Source organism: Erpetoichthys calabaricus, chromosome 9 (assembly GCF_900747795.2).
Source record: "Erpetoichthys calabaricus chromosome 9, fErpCal1.3, whole genome shotgun sequence".
Taxonomy (NCBI): domain Eukaryota; kingdom Metazoa; phylum Chordata; class Cladistia; order Polypteriformes; family Polypteridae; genus Erpetoichthys; species Erpetoichthys calabaricus.
In genome coordinates, this window is record NC_041402.2 from 33,769,454 (window position 1) to 33,789,864 (window position 20,411).

The following is a 20,411-nucleotide window of genomic DNA, read 5'->3' on the forward strand; positions in this document are numbered from 1 at the left end:
CTTCTATGTTTTCTGGCTGGGCAGGATCCCCAGCCGTCTGCCACAATAGATATATATAAAGAGATACTGGCTGAAGTGCCCAGCGTTGCCCGGGTATATGTGTAGAACGAGTTAAGGAAGGAAAACGAAGGTTGACCCAGCTGTCATCCACACCTGTCAATATCCCTGCTCTTGTGAGTTGAGAATTTGTTCTTTTTTGGGTCCAATTGGATTCCAGAATTGTGGTTATTTCTGGTTGGGTTGTAACTGTGAACGCTGTCATGTCTGACTTGTCCTCCTAGTTCAGGGGTGGGCAGCGTCAGTCCTGGAGGGCCACAGTGGCTGCAGGTTTTTGTTCCATCCCAGTTTCCATATGAGAAGTCAGTTATTGCTGATGAGGCACTTATTGCTCAAGTGATATTTTGATGCTTCATTTTAGTGGTCTCGCTTGTTAAGTTACCCCACTCTCAATCGCTTATTTCAGCCTTAAACCACTGTATCCACTGTTTTTAATGGCTCCTTATTAGCAATAAGACATAAATGACAAGGCAGTTCTCCGTCTAACTTGTTTCCGTTTACACCTGTGTGGATGCATCACGCGCTATTTGGTTTAATAAAACACAATGCGACAGACTGAAAATGATCTGCTTTAGGCTTCAAATCATTATGATGATATGATTGGAAAGGAAAACAATCTAAAGTCGTGGCCAAAAGCTTTTGAGAATGACCCAAGTGTTGGTTTTCACAAAGTTTGCTGCTTCAGTGTTTTTAGATCTTTTTGTCAGATCTTCCTATGGTACACTGCAGTAGAATTACAAGCACTTCATAAGTTTCAAAGGCTTTTAGTGACAATGACATGAAGTTTATGCAAAGAGTCAATATTTGCAGTGTTGGTCCTTCTTTCTCTGTGGTGGGCTGGCGCCCTGCCCGGGATTTGTTTCCTGCCTTGCGCCCTGTGTTGGCTGGGATTGGCTCCAGCAGACCCCCGTGTCCCTGTAGTTAGGATATAGCAGGTTGGATAATGGATGGATGGATGGATGGATGGTCCTTCTTTCTTTTCCAAGACCTCTGCAATTCACCCTGGCAGGCTGTCAGTGAACTTCTGGGCCAAATTCTGACTGATGGCAGCTGCCCATTCTTGCATCATCAATGCTTGGAGTTTGCCACTTCTCTCCAAGACAAACATCAGGGACAGACTGATATTCTGCAAAAGGTACAGGGGTTGGACTGCTGGGGACTGCTGGGAACAAGTCATTTTCTCTGATAAACTTAATGTAATTGTCAATAAAAGCCTTTGAAACTTATGAAGTGCTTGTAATTATACTTCAGTATACCATAGAAACATCTCTCTGTTATAAAAGAAAATCTTGTGATGAGACGAGACTATTGCCAAGAGATTTTTTCAAGTCCCGCTCTCCTCTCAGCCATATTCAACCACGGTCCTCTCACCTCTCATTCGTGTGAATGTGTTTGTCAGACACACTTCCTGCGCTTTCAGCTCTTATAAATTTTCACATTTTCTTTACTTTAAGTTCCCAATAAAGGAAGACTTATTATGTCCAAATCTTACTGAAGAATTTCATCATGAAGGGTTATCAAAAGAAGAAATGAGTACATGGGCAATTCTAGGACCGAGAAACGATGAAGTCAAATAAATGAACACGAAAATTGTTGATCGGTTTCACAGTAAATTGGTTAAATGCATATCAATAGACTACGCTGAAACAGTTGGTGGTGATGTTGTGGAAGATGAAAATATCAACTTACAATATCCTGTAGAATAACTACAACCGTTAATACCGAATTAGGATGTATCGTAATGTTATTGTGTAATTTATGTCGAGTGATGGGCAATGCAATAGGACAAGATCAGTTGTATTCAAAATTGGTCAACAATTCTGATCTGTAAAATTTTAACAGGCGACAAGAAAGGTAATGAAGTACATCTTCAGGGGATAACATTAGATACCAAAGGAGATCTTGATATGCCATTCGTATTAAAACATTAACAGTTTCCCGTTAGAATAGCTTTTGCTATGATAATTAACAAATCACAGGGACAAACATTTGAAAAAGTCGTTTTATTTATTAGAGAGAAAGAAACGATATTCACTCACGGGTAGTTATATGTTACGTTGTCATGATGTAAGTCCAAACAGAGAATCAAAATTTAATGCGATATTGGCGAAAAGTTAATTCCAAATATAGTTTTACAGTAAAAGTGTAAGTTTAAAAAGTATTTGCGTGTTAATTTCAAAGCCAAACAGAACGAAAACATATAACGCAATGAATACCTCTAACGCAACATGAAACATAATTTTCTTTCAATTTATTATATTTTACTATTTTTTTACTGTGGTTAATTACTAGCTGTAATGTAAAATAGTTAGTTCTAGTTCAAGTTCAAGCACTTTATTGTCATTGTGTAACACAACAAAATTACTTTTTGTGACAGCCCCAAGGTGCATTTAAAGAAAAGTCAAATAATTCCAAATATGTCATATACAGTGTTAAGTGATCAAGTAACCAGAGCAAATTATTATTGCTCAAATTACAGCAGCATAAATTGTTATTGCACCTGTATGTAACAATTCCCATGAAAATAACAATCTGTTGTGAAAGATAGCCCGGCAACAGACAGACATGAACTCCAGATGTCCCAAAAACACGCACCTTTATTGCACAACACAGTACACTGTGCACCAATCACAAGGTTCAGTCCTCTTTACTTCTCTTCAGCCGCCTCCACTCCTCTCCCACAAGCTCCGTCCTCTTCCGCCCGACTCCGGCTCCCGAGTGGTGGCTGCTGGCTCCTTTTATAAGGCACCCGGAAGTGCTCCAGGTGCTTGAGTGGCCATTTCTGGCTGCACTTCGGGTGTGGTGAAAACACTACCCATAAGGGCCCAGCAGTTCCTGCTGCAGCACACCCTGGCGGTGCCTGGCGGATCCCAATAGGGCTGCACCAAACTCCAACTCCCATGAAGCCCTGCGGGAGTCCGAGGCACCATTGCAGCCCTAGTGGGTTGCCATCTAGCGTCCCGGGGGAGATATTGGGTAGCCCATGCTTGCTCCCCCAGAACATATACTGAAGGGGCATCCAGGCCATGAAAGGGCCCCGACCGTCTGCCACACTGTTTAAATTGTACATCTGCTTCCCCATACGCAAGTGGCAGAGCCGCAAAGTGGCTAGCGTGTATTGCCCACCCGGGGGTTGGCAATCGAAGCGAGCAGTCTGACTAGTCTGACAAAAATATCTAAAAACACTGAAGCTGCAAACTTTGTGAAAACCAATACTTGCATTATTCTCAAAACTTTTGGCCATGACTGTACAATATAAGAACCTAACATTGCAGAATAACAAGCCATAAAATTAAATAAGGTCTGAGATTGTCAAGGATTGGTTTTTAATTAAGGAACTGGGTTGGAATGAAAACCTGGAGCCATTGCGCCCCCCCGGGACTGACGTTGCCCACCCTGTCTTAGTTCAAGGTGGACAGTTCAAATGAAGAAAGGCCGATAAAGCAGGAGTAAAACAACAACCCTTTGACTGTCCTTTGTGTTATGCTGCACTTCCACTCTCGATCAAATCTCACTCAACAACCCCTGCGAAAGAGCATGGTATGGGGTGTGATCAAAAAATACAGCAAACGTTTAAATAAAAAGAAATTACAATACAATACAATACAATTTATTTTTGTATAGCCCAGAATCACACAGGAAGTGCCGCAAAGGGCTTTAACAGGCCCTGCCTCTTGACAGCCCCCCAGCCTTGACTCTCTAAGAAGACAAGGAAAAACTCCCAAAAAACCTTGTAGGGAAAAATGGAACAACCCTTGGGAAGGCATTTCAAAGAGAGACCCCTTACCAGGTAGGCTGGGCGTGCAGTGGGTGTCAAAAAGAAGGGGGGTCAATACAATACAATATAATACAATACACAGAACAGAACAAATCCTCAATACAGTATAAAAATAAAAATTTTACAAGTACAGAGCAGAATTTAACAGTAGATGATATCACATAATATGATTTGGATTTGTTTAGAGTCCTGGAGACCTCGGCCATCAAGCTGCCTCCCCCAATTGGCCATTCCACAGCTGAGACAGCGCTGGGCCAGCCAATCCGATGAAAGGACCCCTCTACCCGACGATTCCTGTGATCCTCCATCAGGGATGACTTTACCTTAGGCAGGCAAAACAACTTGGCATTTGAGTACCGAGAAGGGATACAGAATAGGTGAGGGTTAGTAACAAATTATAACTATCATGTTATTACAGGAAAAGACACATTGCCATTAATTCCCCCTCAAAATACTCCCCCTTGCTTCGCACACACTTATCCTGTCTTTCTGAAGCAGTTCTGGAAGTCCTCTTTCTTAAGTGTCTTAAGTTGCGCTGTCATGGCTACCTTGATGTCCTGAATCGATTCAAAACGTTTACCTTTCATGGTCATCTTGACTTTGGGGAAGAGCCAGAAGTCACACGGTGCCAGATCCGGTGAATAAAGTGGATGAAGACACGCCGTAATGTTTTTATTTGACAGAAACTGCTGTACCAAAAGCGTTGTCATGATGGAGGATGAAACCATTTGCCCATTTCTCAGGTTGTTTTCTACAAAAATTGTTTCTTAAATGCTCTAATAAGCTGTTATAATATTCTGAGTTCACCGTAGTGTTCCTGGGTACAAACTCAGCTCGCGCAATTCCATCAAAAAACACAATCATCATCACCTCCATCTTGGCTCTTGATTGACGTGCTCTTCTCACATGAGGAGAACAGATTGATTTCCATTGAGAACTCAAGTTTCATCTTCATCTAGAGCCAAGTTTCATCTCCCGTGATGACATTTCTTAAAAAGCTGGAATCTGAAGCGTCACGATCACATAACTCCAGTGAAACTGACAAATGCTTTGGCTTTTGTTTGACTCTCAAAACATGTGGAACAAATTTCACACTCACTTGCCTCATGTTCAGATCTGTTGTTAAAATGTTTTGAATGGAACCATAAGAGATGTTCAGATCCTCAGAAATTTCCCTAATAACCAATTACCTGTTTGATCGAATCATTTCGCTTTCTCTTGATGTTGAAGGACGTCCCAATCTTTCCTCGTTTTCAATTCATAACCATTATGAAATCGCTCAATCCACTTGTAAACCATCTTCATGGTCACTGCAGCCTCACTGTAAACAAATTTTAACATTTCCTGTATTTCTTTAGCACTTTTTTGCAGGTTAAAACAACATTTCATGTTAAAGCGTTGTTCGCGATCCATGATTTATGGCCCACTTTAAAACACACCTTCTCTCAACCGTGGCTCACAACTGACTGACTGCACTGAACAAGTTGAAACTTGTCACACACTGTCACCTAGGTTTGACGTTACCTTTCCGTTGGGTGGTGCTTGGCGGCAGCATTCACCATATTTTTTTTGATCACAGTTTGTACTCCTTTATATATTACATTAGACAGAAGCGGCACACGGTGTGGTATGGTAAGTAATGTTAAGCTCTGGTTATTTTGTCTGCTAGTCTGGCTTCAGTCTGTTCAGATGTTTCATTTGCTCTGAGCCAGCAGGTGGCACTGGTGTTCAAAGTGTAGGGCACAGGAAACAAAAAATCTCCTGGGACCCCCCAGGCCCAACACCCCTTTGCAACAGTGCATGGTACTCCTTTTTATATTGCAGTAGGTAGAAATAGCACGTGGTGTTTTCCATGTAAATAATGTTAAGCTCTGGTCATTTTGTCTGTTAGTCTGTTTCACTTGTTCTGAGCCAGCATATGGCATTGGTGTGTAATGTGTAACGCCCAGGGAAGAAAAAAAATCCACTGGGACCCCTAGGGTCAAACGTTTGGGTTCCAAAGTAGTCTTGCTAGTCCGTATGGCCCTAGAGTGCAACAATGCAAAATTTGGTCCAGATCAGTCAACGGGTGCAGGATTGTATAAGGAACATATAGATGGATGGACATTCCACTTTATATAGTAGACAAGCTGTGTGTGGTCTTCGGGTCAAGCAACCACCTGAAGAGTCCCTAGCAGTTTTACAATATTGGTGAACTTGGAGAGGCGTCAGCTAACTCTTAAGAATGACCCAGGGCAGAGGACGCAGAGCCACCTGTGCTTACTACCCCACTGGCTTTCATAAGAAGACACTAGCGATGCCATATCTTAGCCATATCATTGCCATATGAGTCCTATCAATCTTTGTCTCAACAAAATACCTCCAGATAGACAAAGTTTTTGGTGGAAACTTCAAGCCTTGCCCTTCGTTACTGAGGTGTTTCATTTGCACGTTGTTGATCTGCAGCGTTTACTTCCTTTCAACGTTGTGTCTCTTCATCTGTGTCATTTGCACGACGTGGTTGTTGTGTGTTTACTGCACACAGGTCTTCTGTAGTGAGAAGTGAGGTGCATGTAGGCACCGAAAAAATGTAAAAGTGCATGCATGCGCCATCTAGTGGCTGTGGTTGAGTGTGAACAGAGCAGACTGCTCCATACACACACACACACACACAGGTCTTTCATTTGTATTTGTCAAATATAGTGTGCATGTGTGAATATGGGCAGGTGGTGATCATGTGGTGCTCTGGCCTCGGGTTCAGTTCACAGCCTAGCTATGATGGGATCGTTAATTCTCCAGATATCTGAGTAGGTCTTCTCTGGGGTCTCCAGTTTCCTTCCACGTCCTGATTAGATTGATAGGAGAACCTACATTTTTTCCTGTATATGTTGTGGCAAGTGGCTGGGGGTGGTACCCAGCCGGGACTCCCAGGAGGACCGGAGGAGGGTTTACGCCTCCTCCAGATCATGAGGGGGCAACCACCCTGGTGGCTTTGGGGACCACAGGAAAGGAGCTTAGAAGCTCAACCCTATAGGGGCCCGTGGTCACCGCCAGGGGGTGCCCCAATGCCTATGGAGCCCTGGCCCTCAGCACTTCCGCCACACCCGGAAGTGCTGGGGGGAAGAAGACCAGAGATACCCGGAGTGCTTCTGGGTGCGCAGCCGGTACTTCCGCCACATCAGGAAGGGACGGCGCAAGCTCATCGGGAGACACCTGGAGCACGTCCGGGTGTGAACAAAAGGGGCCACCTCCCTCCATTCGATGGCTGGAATCAGGAGGAAGAAGGCAAGAGCTCAGTGGAGAAGCATTGTGTAAAGAGGCCTGGACTTTGGGGTGAAGGGGGTTGTATGTTTCACCTTCGTAAATAGTCGTGCATAGTGGTGCTTAAAACAATGTCTGCCTGTCTGTTTCTGGGTTGTTCCCCACAAGGTCTGTCTCAGTATAAACGTCGAGAGTAGCATGTGCTCCATTATTTGGTGGCTTCTCACGGCTCTACAGATCTGGGCCCAGTTCTTGGTGTATGTTCTGCTCAAACTTTCACTCCATCTTTCTTTGGGTGCTTTGATTCAGGTCATTTGGTGGCTCTACAATGGACTGTTGTCTTGTGGAGGGTGGCCATTTCCATCCATCCACATCTGTAGGCATAGGAAGAAAATGGAGAGTTCAGGTGGTGGGTGGATGCATCCATGTGATAATGCAGAACACTGGCCCCCTGTGTGTGAAAGGCCTGAAGGCTGCTGGGTTTTACTGTCCCTGCCATACAAAATGTTGCAGATTTCTATCTTCTCCTGTCATCTATAGGGGACTGCTCCCACCACAGTGAAAGGGTCCCAAGCCTCTCCCTTTGTAATATTGCCGACCAGGTTATACTTGTGCTGCACAATACCCCATGGCTGTCCTCTGTGGTAATCATTTCCCCCCTCCCTCACATGACAATGGGCCTCTACAAAGAGGTCACTTTCCACGGAGGAGACAGACCTGCTGACCGCCCTGCCGAGGCCTTTGAAGCGCCTGCCAGCGTAAGTGAAAAGCGTCTGTGCAGGAAGCACCGGCAGCCCTGTGTGCTGCCACCTCTCATAGGAGCTTTTGTTCAGTTATTTTAGTGCCGCCCGACGTTCCTCTGATGGTGACGTGATTTTCCCAGTTTTGCTGAAAGCATTCCTCCCGCGGGGGGCTGAGCAGGACAGTCGTGTAGCTCCAGAAATACAGTGGCAGTGGGGCCCTGGTTAGGAAGGTTTAGTGCCCGAGCCCTCCACTGATGGTGACTTGTGCGCACTCGGCTGTAACACGGTGCCTTGTGCCAGAGGGTAGTTTCTGCTGAGCACTGTTACATCTTTCTGTTTTTTTTTTTCCTGATGCTCCTCTCATTATTCAAAATGCTGCCTTCCTCCAGAATGTGCCCTGTAAAGGATAAACTTGAGGAATCCAATCACAAACTTTCTGACTTCCTGCAGCTTGCAAGCTTCCTTTACACTGAACGGAGTGAGGCTTGTGCCAGCGGGTGGGAGGTGGTGTGCCACAGATGAAGAAGATCAGAGGTAGTGTCATTCTCTTGTGCCATGCCAGTCACTAACAGACGAATTTGTACATTTACAGGGCCCACCCGGAGAGGAACAGGCAGCAGTGGTCGGCGAGGAGCTCTACCGCTTAGAAGGTTGGTACATTTTCAGCTGGTGGGGACAGAGGGTGGATTGCTGGGGTAGAAATGCAGGCATATGTTGGCACATCGTGCGTCCCTGACATACTTGCCTGCTGTTGAAGGTCTCCAGGGCTTACTTATCCTTTTGTCTTCCTCTATCAGTAACGTATGTCAGTGTCTCCAGTGTCATGTCCTCGGGGCGTGGGTCTGCCTGGCATTTCTGGACCCACCCCCCCTTCTCTGAATGCATTTAGCAGCCAGTCTCATTCTAAATGGCTAAAGGCTATCATTATTCTGGACGGGTAGCACTTCCTTTCTGGGCTGGTGACATCAGAGTCGCATTACTTAACACCAAATTACTGGTATGCGTCCTGCCTGACATCGCCACAGCTCAGCCGAGGGAGGTGCACGCTGCCTTTGATGTTAGTAAAAGACGACAGTTGGCAAACGCCGCACTGTTTAAATTTTACTTAATTAATTAATTAGTAATTCTGTTTAAAGCTCTCTGATCTGCATCCAAACAGCACTGCGGAACTTGAGAACAGAACATCAAAGTGCGGCGGGAGCTGGTAATGGCACCCATTTAACCTGGCAGTCACTGCCAGCGGTCCTCACTCGCTCTGTAGCTCATCCAGCAGATCTGCTGCTTTAAGACGCAGCCTTTTCTTCATAGGGAAGCTCAATGGAGCTTCTAGGCAGGCTGGCTCCTTGGCTTAACGTTGTCGGGGTAACTCGCTCATTCATGTGGTTTGAGTTCTCATGGTTGCAGTGTTGGCAGGGGTGGAGTTCGGTCATCCATTGCTCCTGACTGGGGGCCTCATGTCGTTTGTGAAGAGGATGACTTAGTTTGGAGTTTTGGGTAGGTCTGTTTAGATAGTGTGGCCCCCTGGTGGCTAGAGTATTGAACTGTAAACAACAAGATGGTGTACAGAAGAGACCAAGATGCCTGACTACCAGATTGTATAGGATGATGTGTGGAGTATAAAGCCAAGGAGGTTCTGCTCAAGCTCTATAACACACTGGTGAGGACTCATCTGGAGTGCTGGGTGCAGTTTTGGTCTCCAGGCTACAAAAAGGACATAACAGCACTAGAGAAGGTCCGGAGAAGAGCAACCTGGCTGATTCAGGAATTGAGGGGTATTAGCTGTGAGGAGAGACAGAAGGAGAGCAATCATTATGAAGAGTTTATAATTATGAAGGTAATTAGACTGCATTTACTTTACCAGACTGTAGTGACTCAAATTCGATTTTTTGCCTTAATGTGACCCAAATCTGATGTTTCCAAAGCATTGTGTACACAGACATCTGATCTTTGAGTCGCTTCCATATGAGATCCTAGATCGAATACATGTCCAATATGTGGCCATGCGACATGAACGAGAACAGTCAGAACAGAATTCAGAGTTGTTCTTTTTGCCTATACACATGGGATGAACGCTGGCGTCATCAGCCATCACCAGAAGCACAGCAATGCAACAATTGAGGTGAGCTTCTGGCGTGACAGTGGCCACAGTCCTTCCATTGCTGGCTCCTTTCCCCAACCCACACATCTCTTGATGTAGCAGTGGCAGTAATAGCTGTGAAAACAGCAAAAGCTAGCTAGCCGCATGGATTTTTTTCACCTTCTCTGCCTCATCCAGTACAGCTGGGCGTCCTCCAGAGCAAGATGTGATGCATACACTAGCAACTAGCATGTCCATTTTGTTGTTTTTAATACCACAGGTCGTCTCAAGTTGGTGAGGCGGAAGACTTGTGCAGAAACGTAACAATGTGGGCCTAATTGGGTGGGCAGATGCATTCACATTCCAATTAGATACAAGTCACTTGTACTTGTGAATGTGAACCATCAAGAAAAGCAAAACCGAGCTGAGCAATTAACTGGAATTGGGCAATGAGGTCTGTAATGTGAACGTAGCGTTACTTTAAAATGAGATCAACACGAACACTGGGACACAGTTCGATTTTGCACAAATGTTAGAAGTTTTTGTTCACACAGAGAACCATAAGGATATGAAATAAAATCAAAGTAGTGTGGCAGAGAGGACTTTAGCGACCTTCACATTTCAACTTGATATCATTTTGGACGATTCTGGTGAGTAGGATGGACGAGCTGGTTGGGTGGAATGGGCTGTTCTTGTCACAGTTGTTCTAATGTTCTAGGTCACTGGTTCAGTCGCTACCACTAGCACCCTGTGTGAGCTCCCCCCGCAAGAGTTCACATTACAAAAATGTGGAAATAATAGACAGACAGACAGACAGACAGACAGACAGACAGATAGATAGATAGATAGATAGATAGATAGATAGATAGATGTGAAAGGCACCATATAATAGATAGATAGATAGATAGATAGATAGATAGATAGATAGATAGATAGATAGATAGATGTGAAAGGCACCATATAATAGATAGATAGATAGATAGATAGATAGATAGATAGATAGACAGACAGACAGACAGACAGACAGACAGACAGATAGATAGATAGATGTGAAAGGCACCATATAATAGATAGATAGATAGATAGATAGATGTGAAAGGCACCATATAATAGATAGATAGATAGATAGATAGATAGATAGATAGATAGATAGATAGATAGATAGATAGATAGATAGATGTGAAAGGCACTATATAATAGCAGTAGCACAAAAGTTATTGTGCAAAAGTAAAAATACATGCATTATTGTTATTAAAGCAGCAAGACACACACTGGTACGCTGCTCCTGTACACGGCTCAAACACACAGCCAAGCATAAGAGAGTGTGCTGCATGCTACGGCAACAGAAATTAATAAAGCGTCAGTTTGACTGGACATATTTATAAATCACAAGAAAATGATCACAGGTGTCATTCTTCTTTTCTGATTCATAGTCCACGATGGTGATGTTTGACTCTTTTTTGTGCAGCTAAACTTCATTAGAATTATGTAACAAAACTCACAACGGTTAATCACACATTCTTAAGTGTGGATTTTTAAGATACCAGGTTTCTGTTTTAACAGGGTTACTCACCTTAGCCCGTTACGTGTGTGCATGTAAATGTGCTGTATGGAGACCTTGTTGTTTTTTCTATCTCATTGTGAATCTTTCAAACAGAAGAGAAGCTCACCTGTGTGATGTTGCATGTTTTACATAGCACAGCATAATGGAAAACTCTGACTTTATGGCTGAACTTGCTGCATATACAGTAAAGCTTTCACACAGGCACCAACTCCAACATGCTGGCTGTCAGAAAAATGGCTGAGCTCGTACTGCTTTGGAGATGTGAAAATGTACTGGACAGTCATCACGCAGTCGTCAAAAATCTAATCATGTAACCTGACATCCTGTAAACCACAGAATAAGAAATGTGCAACATCAGAAAGAGAATAAAGTCTGAAGTCATCAGGTGACGGGATCAGTAGTGACAGTCGTCACATTTGGTATCCCCTTTGGTGACAAACACATGCCAGTATCCAGAACAACACCATTGGTTCCAGTGTCATACCTGTTGCCACCCGTGTACACTCAAGGTCTCAATGCCCATTGTAGACAGGTGCCAGACTGGCATTGCAGGCAACAAGGAGTAGTATAACTTGGCAAGAACAGGCTGTTACAATAATAAGAATGTATTCTTCAGTAGGGTGACATTTACAGGCTTTCCTGGATCGTAGGTGGAATGCCATACAGGGGACTGTACGCCATATGCTTGGAAAGAGTGCTCTGGAAGTTGATAATCCAGGGCATTGAGAGAGAAGGAGGAGGACAAGCGGAGTCTTAAATGGAAAGGTTAGCTCACTTCCAAAAGAGAGTCTGGAGCGCTAAACCTGCTGCCCTACCTGTAATGGGCAGGCTGCATAGCACTTTATGGGTGAGCTGGGACTCATATGGGAGACATATGGAGGGCACTCTAGTGAAATGGACCGTGAACTTCTAAGGGGTATTCCTAAACCTGCAAATGATTAGACAGTTCAACCTAGAAGACGTCTCTGGTTGAGGCTGAAAAGACCAGTCAGCTCAGTGTGAACAGAAGTTGAGCAGAAGAAGCGTTTGACTACCTGGTGGAAGTGATGGTAGAAAGTGGAGAAAGACAGCGAGGAGGGCTTATTTCTAGATGTGTGCCGGTGACCCCACAAACAGAACTGTAGAGGTACGCCCAGAGAGGCAGCAGGGTTTTGTTTTTGTGCTTTGTTTGTTAATTCTGGGTTTGTGGACAGCACAAACAGCCTTAAATAGTTTGGATGACTTCATGAGTACCATACAGAATTTTGGGATTCCTATACTCCTAAGTGCTGGCTTTTAGGGTGGTCTGCCTTCTTTGAGTTTTTTTGTTATTTTTAAAAGGTGGTGGTCTTCCTCTCCCATTCTTGTTTATGTGGATCCGTCTATGTAAACAGGCACAGCTCTTGTCAAACACCTCAGGATATCATATTTCATCTGAATCTTCAACTTGGTTGTGCATGTCATCCTTATTTCATTTATTTTTTTCTTCCTTATTTCAAGTGGCTTTGCCACCCGAGAAACCGGAGAGTGGCCTCAAGGAAGAGAAGAAACATGAAAAAGAAGCTCCACTCGTTTACAGAAAGCAGCTGCGATTTGAGGTACGTTTGAGTTCCCTGGTGTTCTCATGGTAAGGTCCTAGGGTGACTCTTTATTACGTTGACCTGGACAGAATGGTCCTCATATGATTATACTTGTTTTCATATCTATAACCTCAGGCAACAAGGCAGAATACCAAAACAGTTTTACTCCTGCTTAGATTTTACGTTAAGGTTACTAACTGTCCCTAAAATATAAGCAGAGTAAAATGAACATGACAAAATAATACTACTGAAACAATCTAATGTGACAGATAGAGGGCGCTATCTCTTTCTTGAACCCTCGGACACCACGCCAGACACCAGGTAAAAGTCCAATAATTGAATTTATTTGAACTATTACGTGCTCAAAGCACCTACACTCCACAATACTCCAATAAACAATTATCAATAATCTAAACAATAATCTTCCACTCTCTCAGACGCGTTGCCACCCTTCCACCCAGTTCAGCTCAACGTCTGGGATCTCCCACAGTCCTTTTATAGTCCATGACCCGGAATTGCTCCTGAGCCCCTGTCTATGTGACTTCTTAGCACTTCCGGGTCAGATCCAAAAGTCTTCTTTTCATCCCAGAAGCACATTATTCCTCATGTCGCTGTGATTAAGATCTACTTCCAGGTTACAGGGCACGTAAGAGTCTCTGGGCCTCCCTGCAGCGTCCTCTAGTGGCCCCCATGGTATCCAGTGGATAAAAACTCCATTGTCCAGGATTCCCTGCTGGCCTTCAGGGCACATCCATGCTGCAGGGAGGGCTCCATTTGGCGGCCTGTGGGTATTGGCCGGGATGAAAGGCCGGCCATATCCCACACTTGATAATAAGTGATTCATCTTGGTAGGAGTCTTCAATGTTGACTCTGTTTAGACTACTAGGTGTCTCTCTGTCTTAGTATGTTGTTGATTGGTTGCTGGTCCAGTGTGGTCAATTCTTCAGCATGGCGTCTGGATGGATGAAATAGCAGAGACGGCACAACTTCTCTATCAGCCTTAATTTATGGCAGTCCTGTAGTCCTTGACACACCTCCACACCTTGGACCAATGAGGGAGCAGCAGACTTGTGACCTTTGACCTGTCTCTAGCCTGCCGCTTTATTCTTGCATGGCAGCATTTCACTTCAGCTAGGGGCCGTAATGACTACACAGGGGAGAGCAGCAGCTTTAAGCAGGATGGAATCTGAAGATGGAACATAATTATTAAGATTGGTGTGTTTTATTAATTTGTGTGTGTTCTTTTCTGGAGAGTTTCTTGCACATCTTGGCAGCTGATCTGGTGTTTCTGAAGCCAGGAAATTTTTTTTCTTTCATTTTCTTTGGAAGTCATGATTTTTTACTCTCTTCCCTCAATGGTTTTTTGAATGTTGGGCCGTTTTTAAGATATTTGCATCAGCCATTGCAGAGGTAACTACCCAGAATTCTGCAGGAATGAGCATCACCTGACATCTGCAGGTTGACTGATCGTATGCACACAACGTTTAGGCATCCATGTTTGGATTAACTTACCCTGTTGTGCGTGACTCTCACTGGAGTTTTTTTCTAATGATTTCTAAAGGTTGTTTTTTCTTTCAGTTTAAAGTCTGGTTAGCATTTCTGGCTCGGTGAATGTTCTTTTTTTACGTCCTTGTATACCTAGTATAGAGAAAGTATAGGAATCGCAAAAAAAATTGACCTCGAGATTTTGATGAATCTTGACGTTTTAAAAACGTTTTTGAAATTATGTCTGTCTGTGTGTAAATATGATAACTCGAAAACGCTTTGACCTGGTCAATGAGACTTTGTACACCTGCTTTATATCAAAAATAAGAAATGCTATCAACTTTTGGGCCTCTTCCAGCAACCGGAAGTGGGACTTTAACTGAATACTTTTGTGAATTTTTAAGTAAACTATGGTTATAATTACAGATGGATGATTCAAATCTTGTATTGATATTTATAATGATAAAAAGCAAACAGATATTGAATTTGAGGAAAATGACTCAACTTATTTATTGCAACAAATATTATATAATACTAACACTTTTTCTATGTTTTTGGGTGACTATAACTCTTTATACTTTGCACGTAATCTCAGTAATGCATATATAATCATGAAAAAATTCCACCACCATTTTCGACCACCCTAAGTGCGAAAATATTGTTTTAATATAAAATTTGATTATAAATAGAGATAAATGAGAATGTATCGATATTATCAATCAGTTATGATGAGTAACAAACACAGATGATATTTGGGAAATTTTGCGCAACTGGAAGTGGTTCTGATGACCTTTTCCTCTATCTCAGTATACGAGAAAGTTGAGGGGAGCGCACTCCCGATTTTTTGGATTTGACCCCTAAATGCCTGTTTTTGACCTCACTTCATCTCTTGACCCTAAATTAAAGTTCTCTCTGCTGTGGCAGGAACTGTAATAGTAATAACAAGCCAAGGCTGAAACTGGGAGGAAAAACAATCAAATAAACAATGGCCAGGTTGTGAGACAAATTCATAAATTGAGGGACATAGACAAAAACCAAAATATTACATGTAGCCTAAGCCAAAATGCAAGATGTGAATCAAATTGAAAGAGCAGGAAACAATTTATATCCAGAGAAATCTTTAACAGACTTGGACAGTAAAGAAGTGTATGACGCTGACCATTATACCATTGCAGTAATTATGTCAAGCTTCACAGATGCCTGAACGTCACACCTAGCAAGAGTCTGGCAACCCCGCACTACAGCAAACAATGGCGGCACTGATACGTAAAATAAAATGGCACCCTGAGAAGAGATTTTTCAGAATGAAACGTTCTAAACCAAAAAAACAGACCAGACATTAAATTCCTTGACCTCTGAAACCCCAAAAACGCTACTTGCATTATTTTTAGAGGCCATGGAAAATACGTATAATATTTATCTACTCTCTATATATAAAATCCTAAGCCTAAAAGTGCAACGATTTTGTGCAACGATTTTATGTCACGTTTTTTGTCACACTTTACATCGGCCTTATTTTAAAACTTACATATATATGTTTGGTATCGTTCTTTTCAGAGTTTATCAAACTTTAATGTGATGTTGTTAGATTTTCAGATTCTTATTCCATTTTTAAATTATAAACTAAAATATCTTCTCATTTCATGATTTTTACTCCGTTAAATAATAATTAATTTTTCTTTTACGTATTTATAGAATTGCGTGATTTTGACTCAAATAAATAACTTTTCTTTTGTACATTTATAGATTTTACTAATATTCTGGCCACAATACAAAGTCCAGATCATCATGACAGGGGCTAACAACTTTGGGCAGAGATGAGCTTTTACTGGTTCAGTTTATCCATCTGGTCCTAATTGCTCCCCAGGTGGAAGTGGCTTATTCAGCTTATTTACTTCCAGATTAAACATTATTCTTTTTAAAATTAAAATAAAAAGTATGGCTCAAACTTAATCTATAAAGACAATCTACAAATAATTATTCCCAGTTTTCACTTTCCAGTACACCGTGTTTCCCTGGTTGGATGTTGTCACCAGTAAGGAATTCCCTTCAGACTTGTGCTCAGTTCTGCAGAAGGAGAACCTTCTCCCTTCTCCCTCTCGTGACCAATTGGGCGCCTTCTGTTCATATTTCAGCCTTGCCACACCCACCCCCTCTTGCTCCAGATGGTCAGTCATGTTACACACATGGTGTGATTGAAGTCACTGCCATGTTTGTGGACACAGCCTGATGATGTGTGCATTGTCATATAGTACAATATCCTGCTGGAGGTATCCGTGTGAGAAAGAGGGTGGCTGTGGCTCTAAACGGAGGCACATGGTCAGCGGAGATTCTTAGGTGTGCTGTGCCATTCCGATCACTCTCAGCTCATATTTAGAGGCCTAATGTGTGCCAAGAAAGCAATCCCCACACCTTTAAACTAGCACCGTCCGCTTATACTGTTGACACCATGAATTCTTGCTGTCATTAACTAATTCTGGCCTTACCATCTGCAGGTGGCAGCAGAATTTGAGACTCACTATTCCAGATGGCTTTTTTCCAATTTTTAATCATCCACTTTTGGTTGTCCCATGGCCACTGTAGCCTCATCATCATGTTCTTAGTTGACTGAAGTGACCCAGCCATTGTCTGCAAAGCATTTTATATTCACAGATGCCCTTCTGCACACCACATTGTAAAGACATCTATTATCTGAGTATTTGTTCAGTAGCTGTCCAATAAATTCTGCTGAGAATGTTGCGGAATGTCTCAGAAGGGCAGCTGGTTTTGAGATGGTGGAACCACAACATGTGGCACCAACAACAAGCAAAGTGACTTACTGTGCATCACGCATCATGCCCATTCTGATTGTTTGGTAAAACAACAACTAAACCCAGTGGCGTAGCTCGAGTCCGTGCTGCTCGGGGCAGGACGGTGCTTCAATTTGCTGCCCTCCAACATATCTGAATATGTTAACTTATTTAAGTAGAAAATTAAAATGACGTATAGAGAAAAATTAAGATAAATTTTGCATAGATTTATTCATATATAGAGAAACAGCAATAATTTTTCACATATAATTATTTACAAGCATCAACTAGACAAGAATATAGTATAGGCACACTGATGAGCTGTGTTCTAATTATTAGTTTAATATAATTACGCTGCGAAAACCAGAACCAGTGTAGTGTACAAGTGATAGGTGGGGATGTTTTCTGCGCAGAGCAAGAACACATTCAGATTGATAACAAAACGAAATTATAAATTAGTTGTTTATCTTCCTAGAAATTATTATCGGTGTAATGTTTATGGTTATTTTTGTTATTGCCTCATAAATTTCAATTGCTGTGTCTGATGCCGTCACAGAAGGACAGACTGAAAATTATTTTTGAAGCATAAAAATCAGAGAATTTTACGTTTTTCATTCATGAGTGATATTTTTCTGAACCCTGCTGCTTACACACGAATTGTACTGAGCCCTTTTGGCCAATAATGCCACCCCCAAAAATGTGCTGCCACGGGACGGACCGCCCCTAGCTCCGCCACTGACTAAACCAAGTTTGCATGCTATATATATATATATATATATATATATATATATATATATATATATATATATATATATATACCAGTAACGGCGCACTGCACAATAACGTGCAGTGAATACACTTGACTATAGTATTCATCCTCTTTCTCTGTACATTTAGCATTCATTTGCTCAGAGGTTGAAGCGCTTGCTGCTTCCTGAGCAGCTCTTCTTTACTCCACCCTAGCAGCCCGCTGCTTCTTTCGTTGGCATCTTTTCGCGTTAAAACTGATTAAGTTAGTTTTTGTGTTGCAATTACTTAGTATGTTTTCTTTAATTTTTCACTTAATCTGGCACTTAAGTCTTCAATCTGCCTCAAGAATGATTAGTGAAAGTGGTAGGGAATGAAAATGGCGCCCATATGCATGTGCCGCACGGCCGCCCTGCTGTGCGCTGCCGAGAGTTGATTCTACAATAAAATAAAATAAAAATAAAAGGAGTAATAAAATCATCACCCCGAAAGCAGATAGTAGACGTCACGTAGTATATTTGTACCAAATTTCAAGTCAATAGGTGAAACGGTTTGCGAACTACAGGTGATTTAAAATCCTGGACAGACAAACGAACAGCCACGGTAGCGTATTATAGAAGAAGATGAGCTGGAGCCACCATGTTGGCTATTTAGATTAATGAGCAGATGTACCTAATAATATGTCCACTGAGTGTCTTTGTTGTTTTGTTTTAAATTATAAAGGGCACATCCCTGAATGTCTCTTTGAATGTAAAGGTGGCTGAGGTGATGGTGGTGGTGAGTAAGTGTGGCTTACTCAGCCTTACTCAGCATGCACCATGGCTTTACCCCAGAGCTAGAGGTGTTGCTAGTTTCTTACAATGTAATGTAAAAGTTGTCTAGAGACAATACACCAAGAGATCACGGGTATTCACATTTATTGCTGTCAGTGACTTGAAGGTGTTCACTGTCGCCCTTTAGTGATAAAGTTCTGGCATTTTGTATGTCTTCTCCATACCATCTTATACCAAAGTACAGAATGCCAAGTTGTGGGTTTCCATTTCATTATCTTAACAGCCGGGGTGTCAAACTCACTGACAGAGGGGCCGTAGTGGCTAAACTTTTTTATTCTAGCCACTTTCCTAATTATTAAGCATCTTACTGCTGTTTATTATAATTGACTTGCTTAACTGTTTAGCCAAACAATAAAGGGATGCAAAGCAAGTCAACAGATGACCAGCTACAGTAACTCAGAGGTCTCAAACTGCTCTGGAGGGCCACCATTTAAATATGTCCATTATTTAATCCTGTACCTTAATACTAATCTTCATTCTACCACACCAGACATTTCCAAAACTGATTTTCTTTTTCAGAAATCTCCATCCATCCATCCATCCATCCATCTATTCTCTTCCGCTTATCCGAGGTCGGGTCGCGGGGGCAGCAGCTTGAGCAGAGATGCCCAGACTTTCCTCTTCCTGGCCACTTCTTCTAGCTCTTCCGGGGGAATCCCAAGGCATTCCCAGGCCAGCCGGGAGACATAGTCCCTCCAGCGTGTCCTGGGTCTTCCCCGGGGCCTCCTCCCGGTTGGACGTACCCGGAACACCTCACCAGGGAGGTGTCCAGGAGGCATCCTGATCAGATGCCCGAGCCACCTCATCTGACTCCTCTCGATGCAGAGGAGCAGCGGCTCTACTCTGAGCCCCTCCCGGATGACTGAGCTTCTCACCCTATCTTTAAGGGAAAGCCCAGACACCCTGCAGAGGAAACCTCATTTCAGCCGCTTGTATTCGCAATCTCGTTCTTTCGGTCACAACCCATAGCTCATGACCATAGGTGAGGGTAGGAACATAGATCGACTGGTAAATTGAGAGCTTCGCCTTGCAGCTCAGCTCCTTTTTCACCACGACAGACCGATGCAGAGCCCGCATTACTGCGGATGCCGCACCAATCCGCCTGTTGATCTCACGCTCCATTCTTCCCTCACTCGTGAACAAGACCCCGAGATACTTGAACTCCTCCACTTGGGGCAGGATCTCGCCACCAACCCTGAGAGGGCACTCCACCCTTTTCCGGCTGAGGACCATGGTCTCGGATTTGGAAGTGCTGATTCCCATCCCAGCCGCTTCACACTCAGCTGCGAACCGATCTAGAGAGATCTCCATCCCAATTCTATATGCACCACACCAAATCAGTATTTCTCAGATATTCACTCTTTTCTGATATTTCACTGAGTCAGACATTACATGAAAGACTTGGCTTGTCTGGCTGCTGGTTAAAGAAAATGATTAAATAATTTAAATGCAAGTCAGTTGAAATGATGGAAACACGGTCTGTCCCATTAGCAGCACAGTAATTTATTACTAATGCAGAAGGTGTCTGAGACCAACACC

At 42.9% G+C, this 20,411-nt stretch overlaps 1 protein-coding gene across 1 annotated transcript in view; it reads left to right on the top strand.

Annotated features, from left to right (window-relative positions):
* The window catches only part of nkd1 (NKD inhibitor of WNT signaling pathway 1), a 57,020-nt gene that overhangs the window by 22,347 nt on the left and 14,262 nt on the right, over positions 1-20,411 (top strand). Inside the window, exons 4-5 of the mRNA XM_028809272.2 lie at positions 8,411-8,468; positions 12,939-13,036. Coding sequence (XP_028665105.2) covers positions 8,411-8,468; positions 12,939-13,036 — 156 coding nt within the window. The remainder of the gene's footprint in view (positions 1-8,410; positions 8,469-12,938; positions 13,037-20,411) is intronic.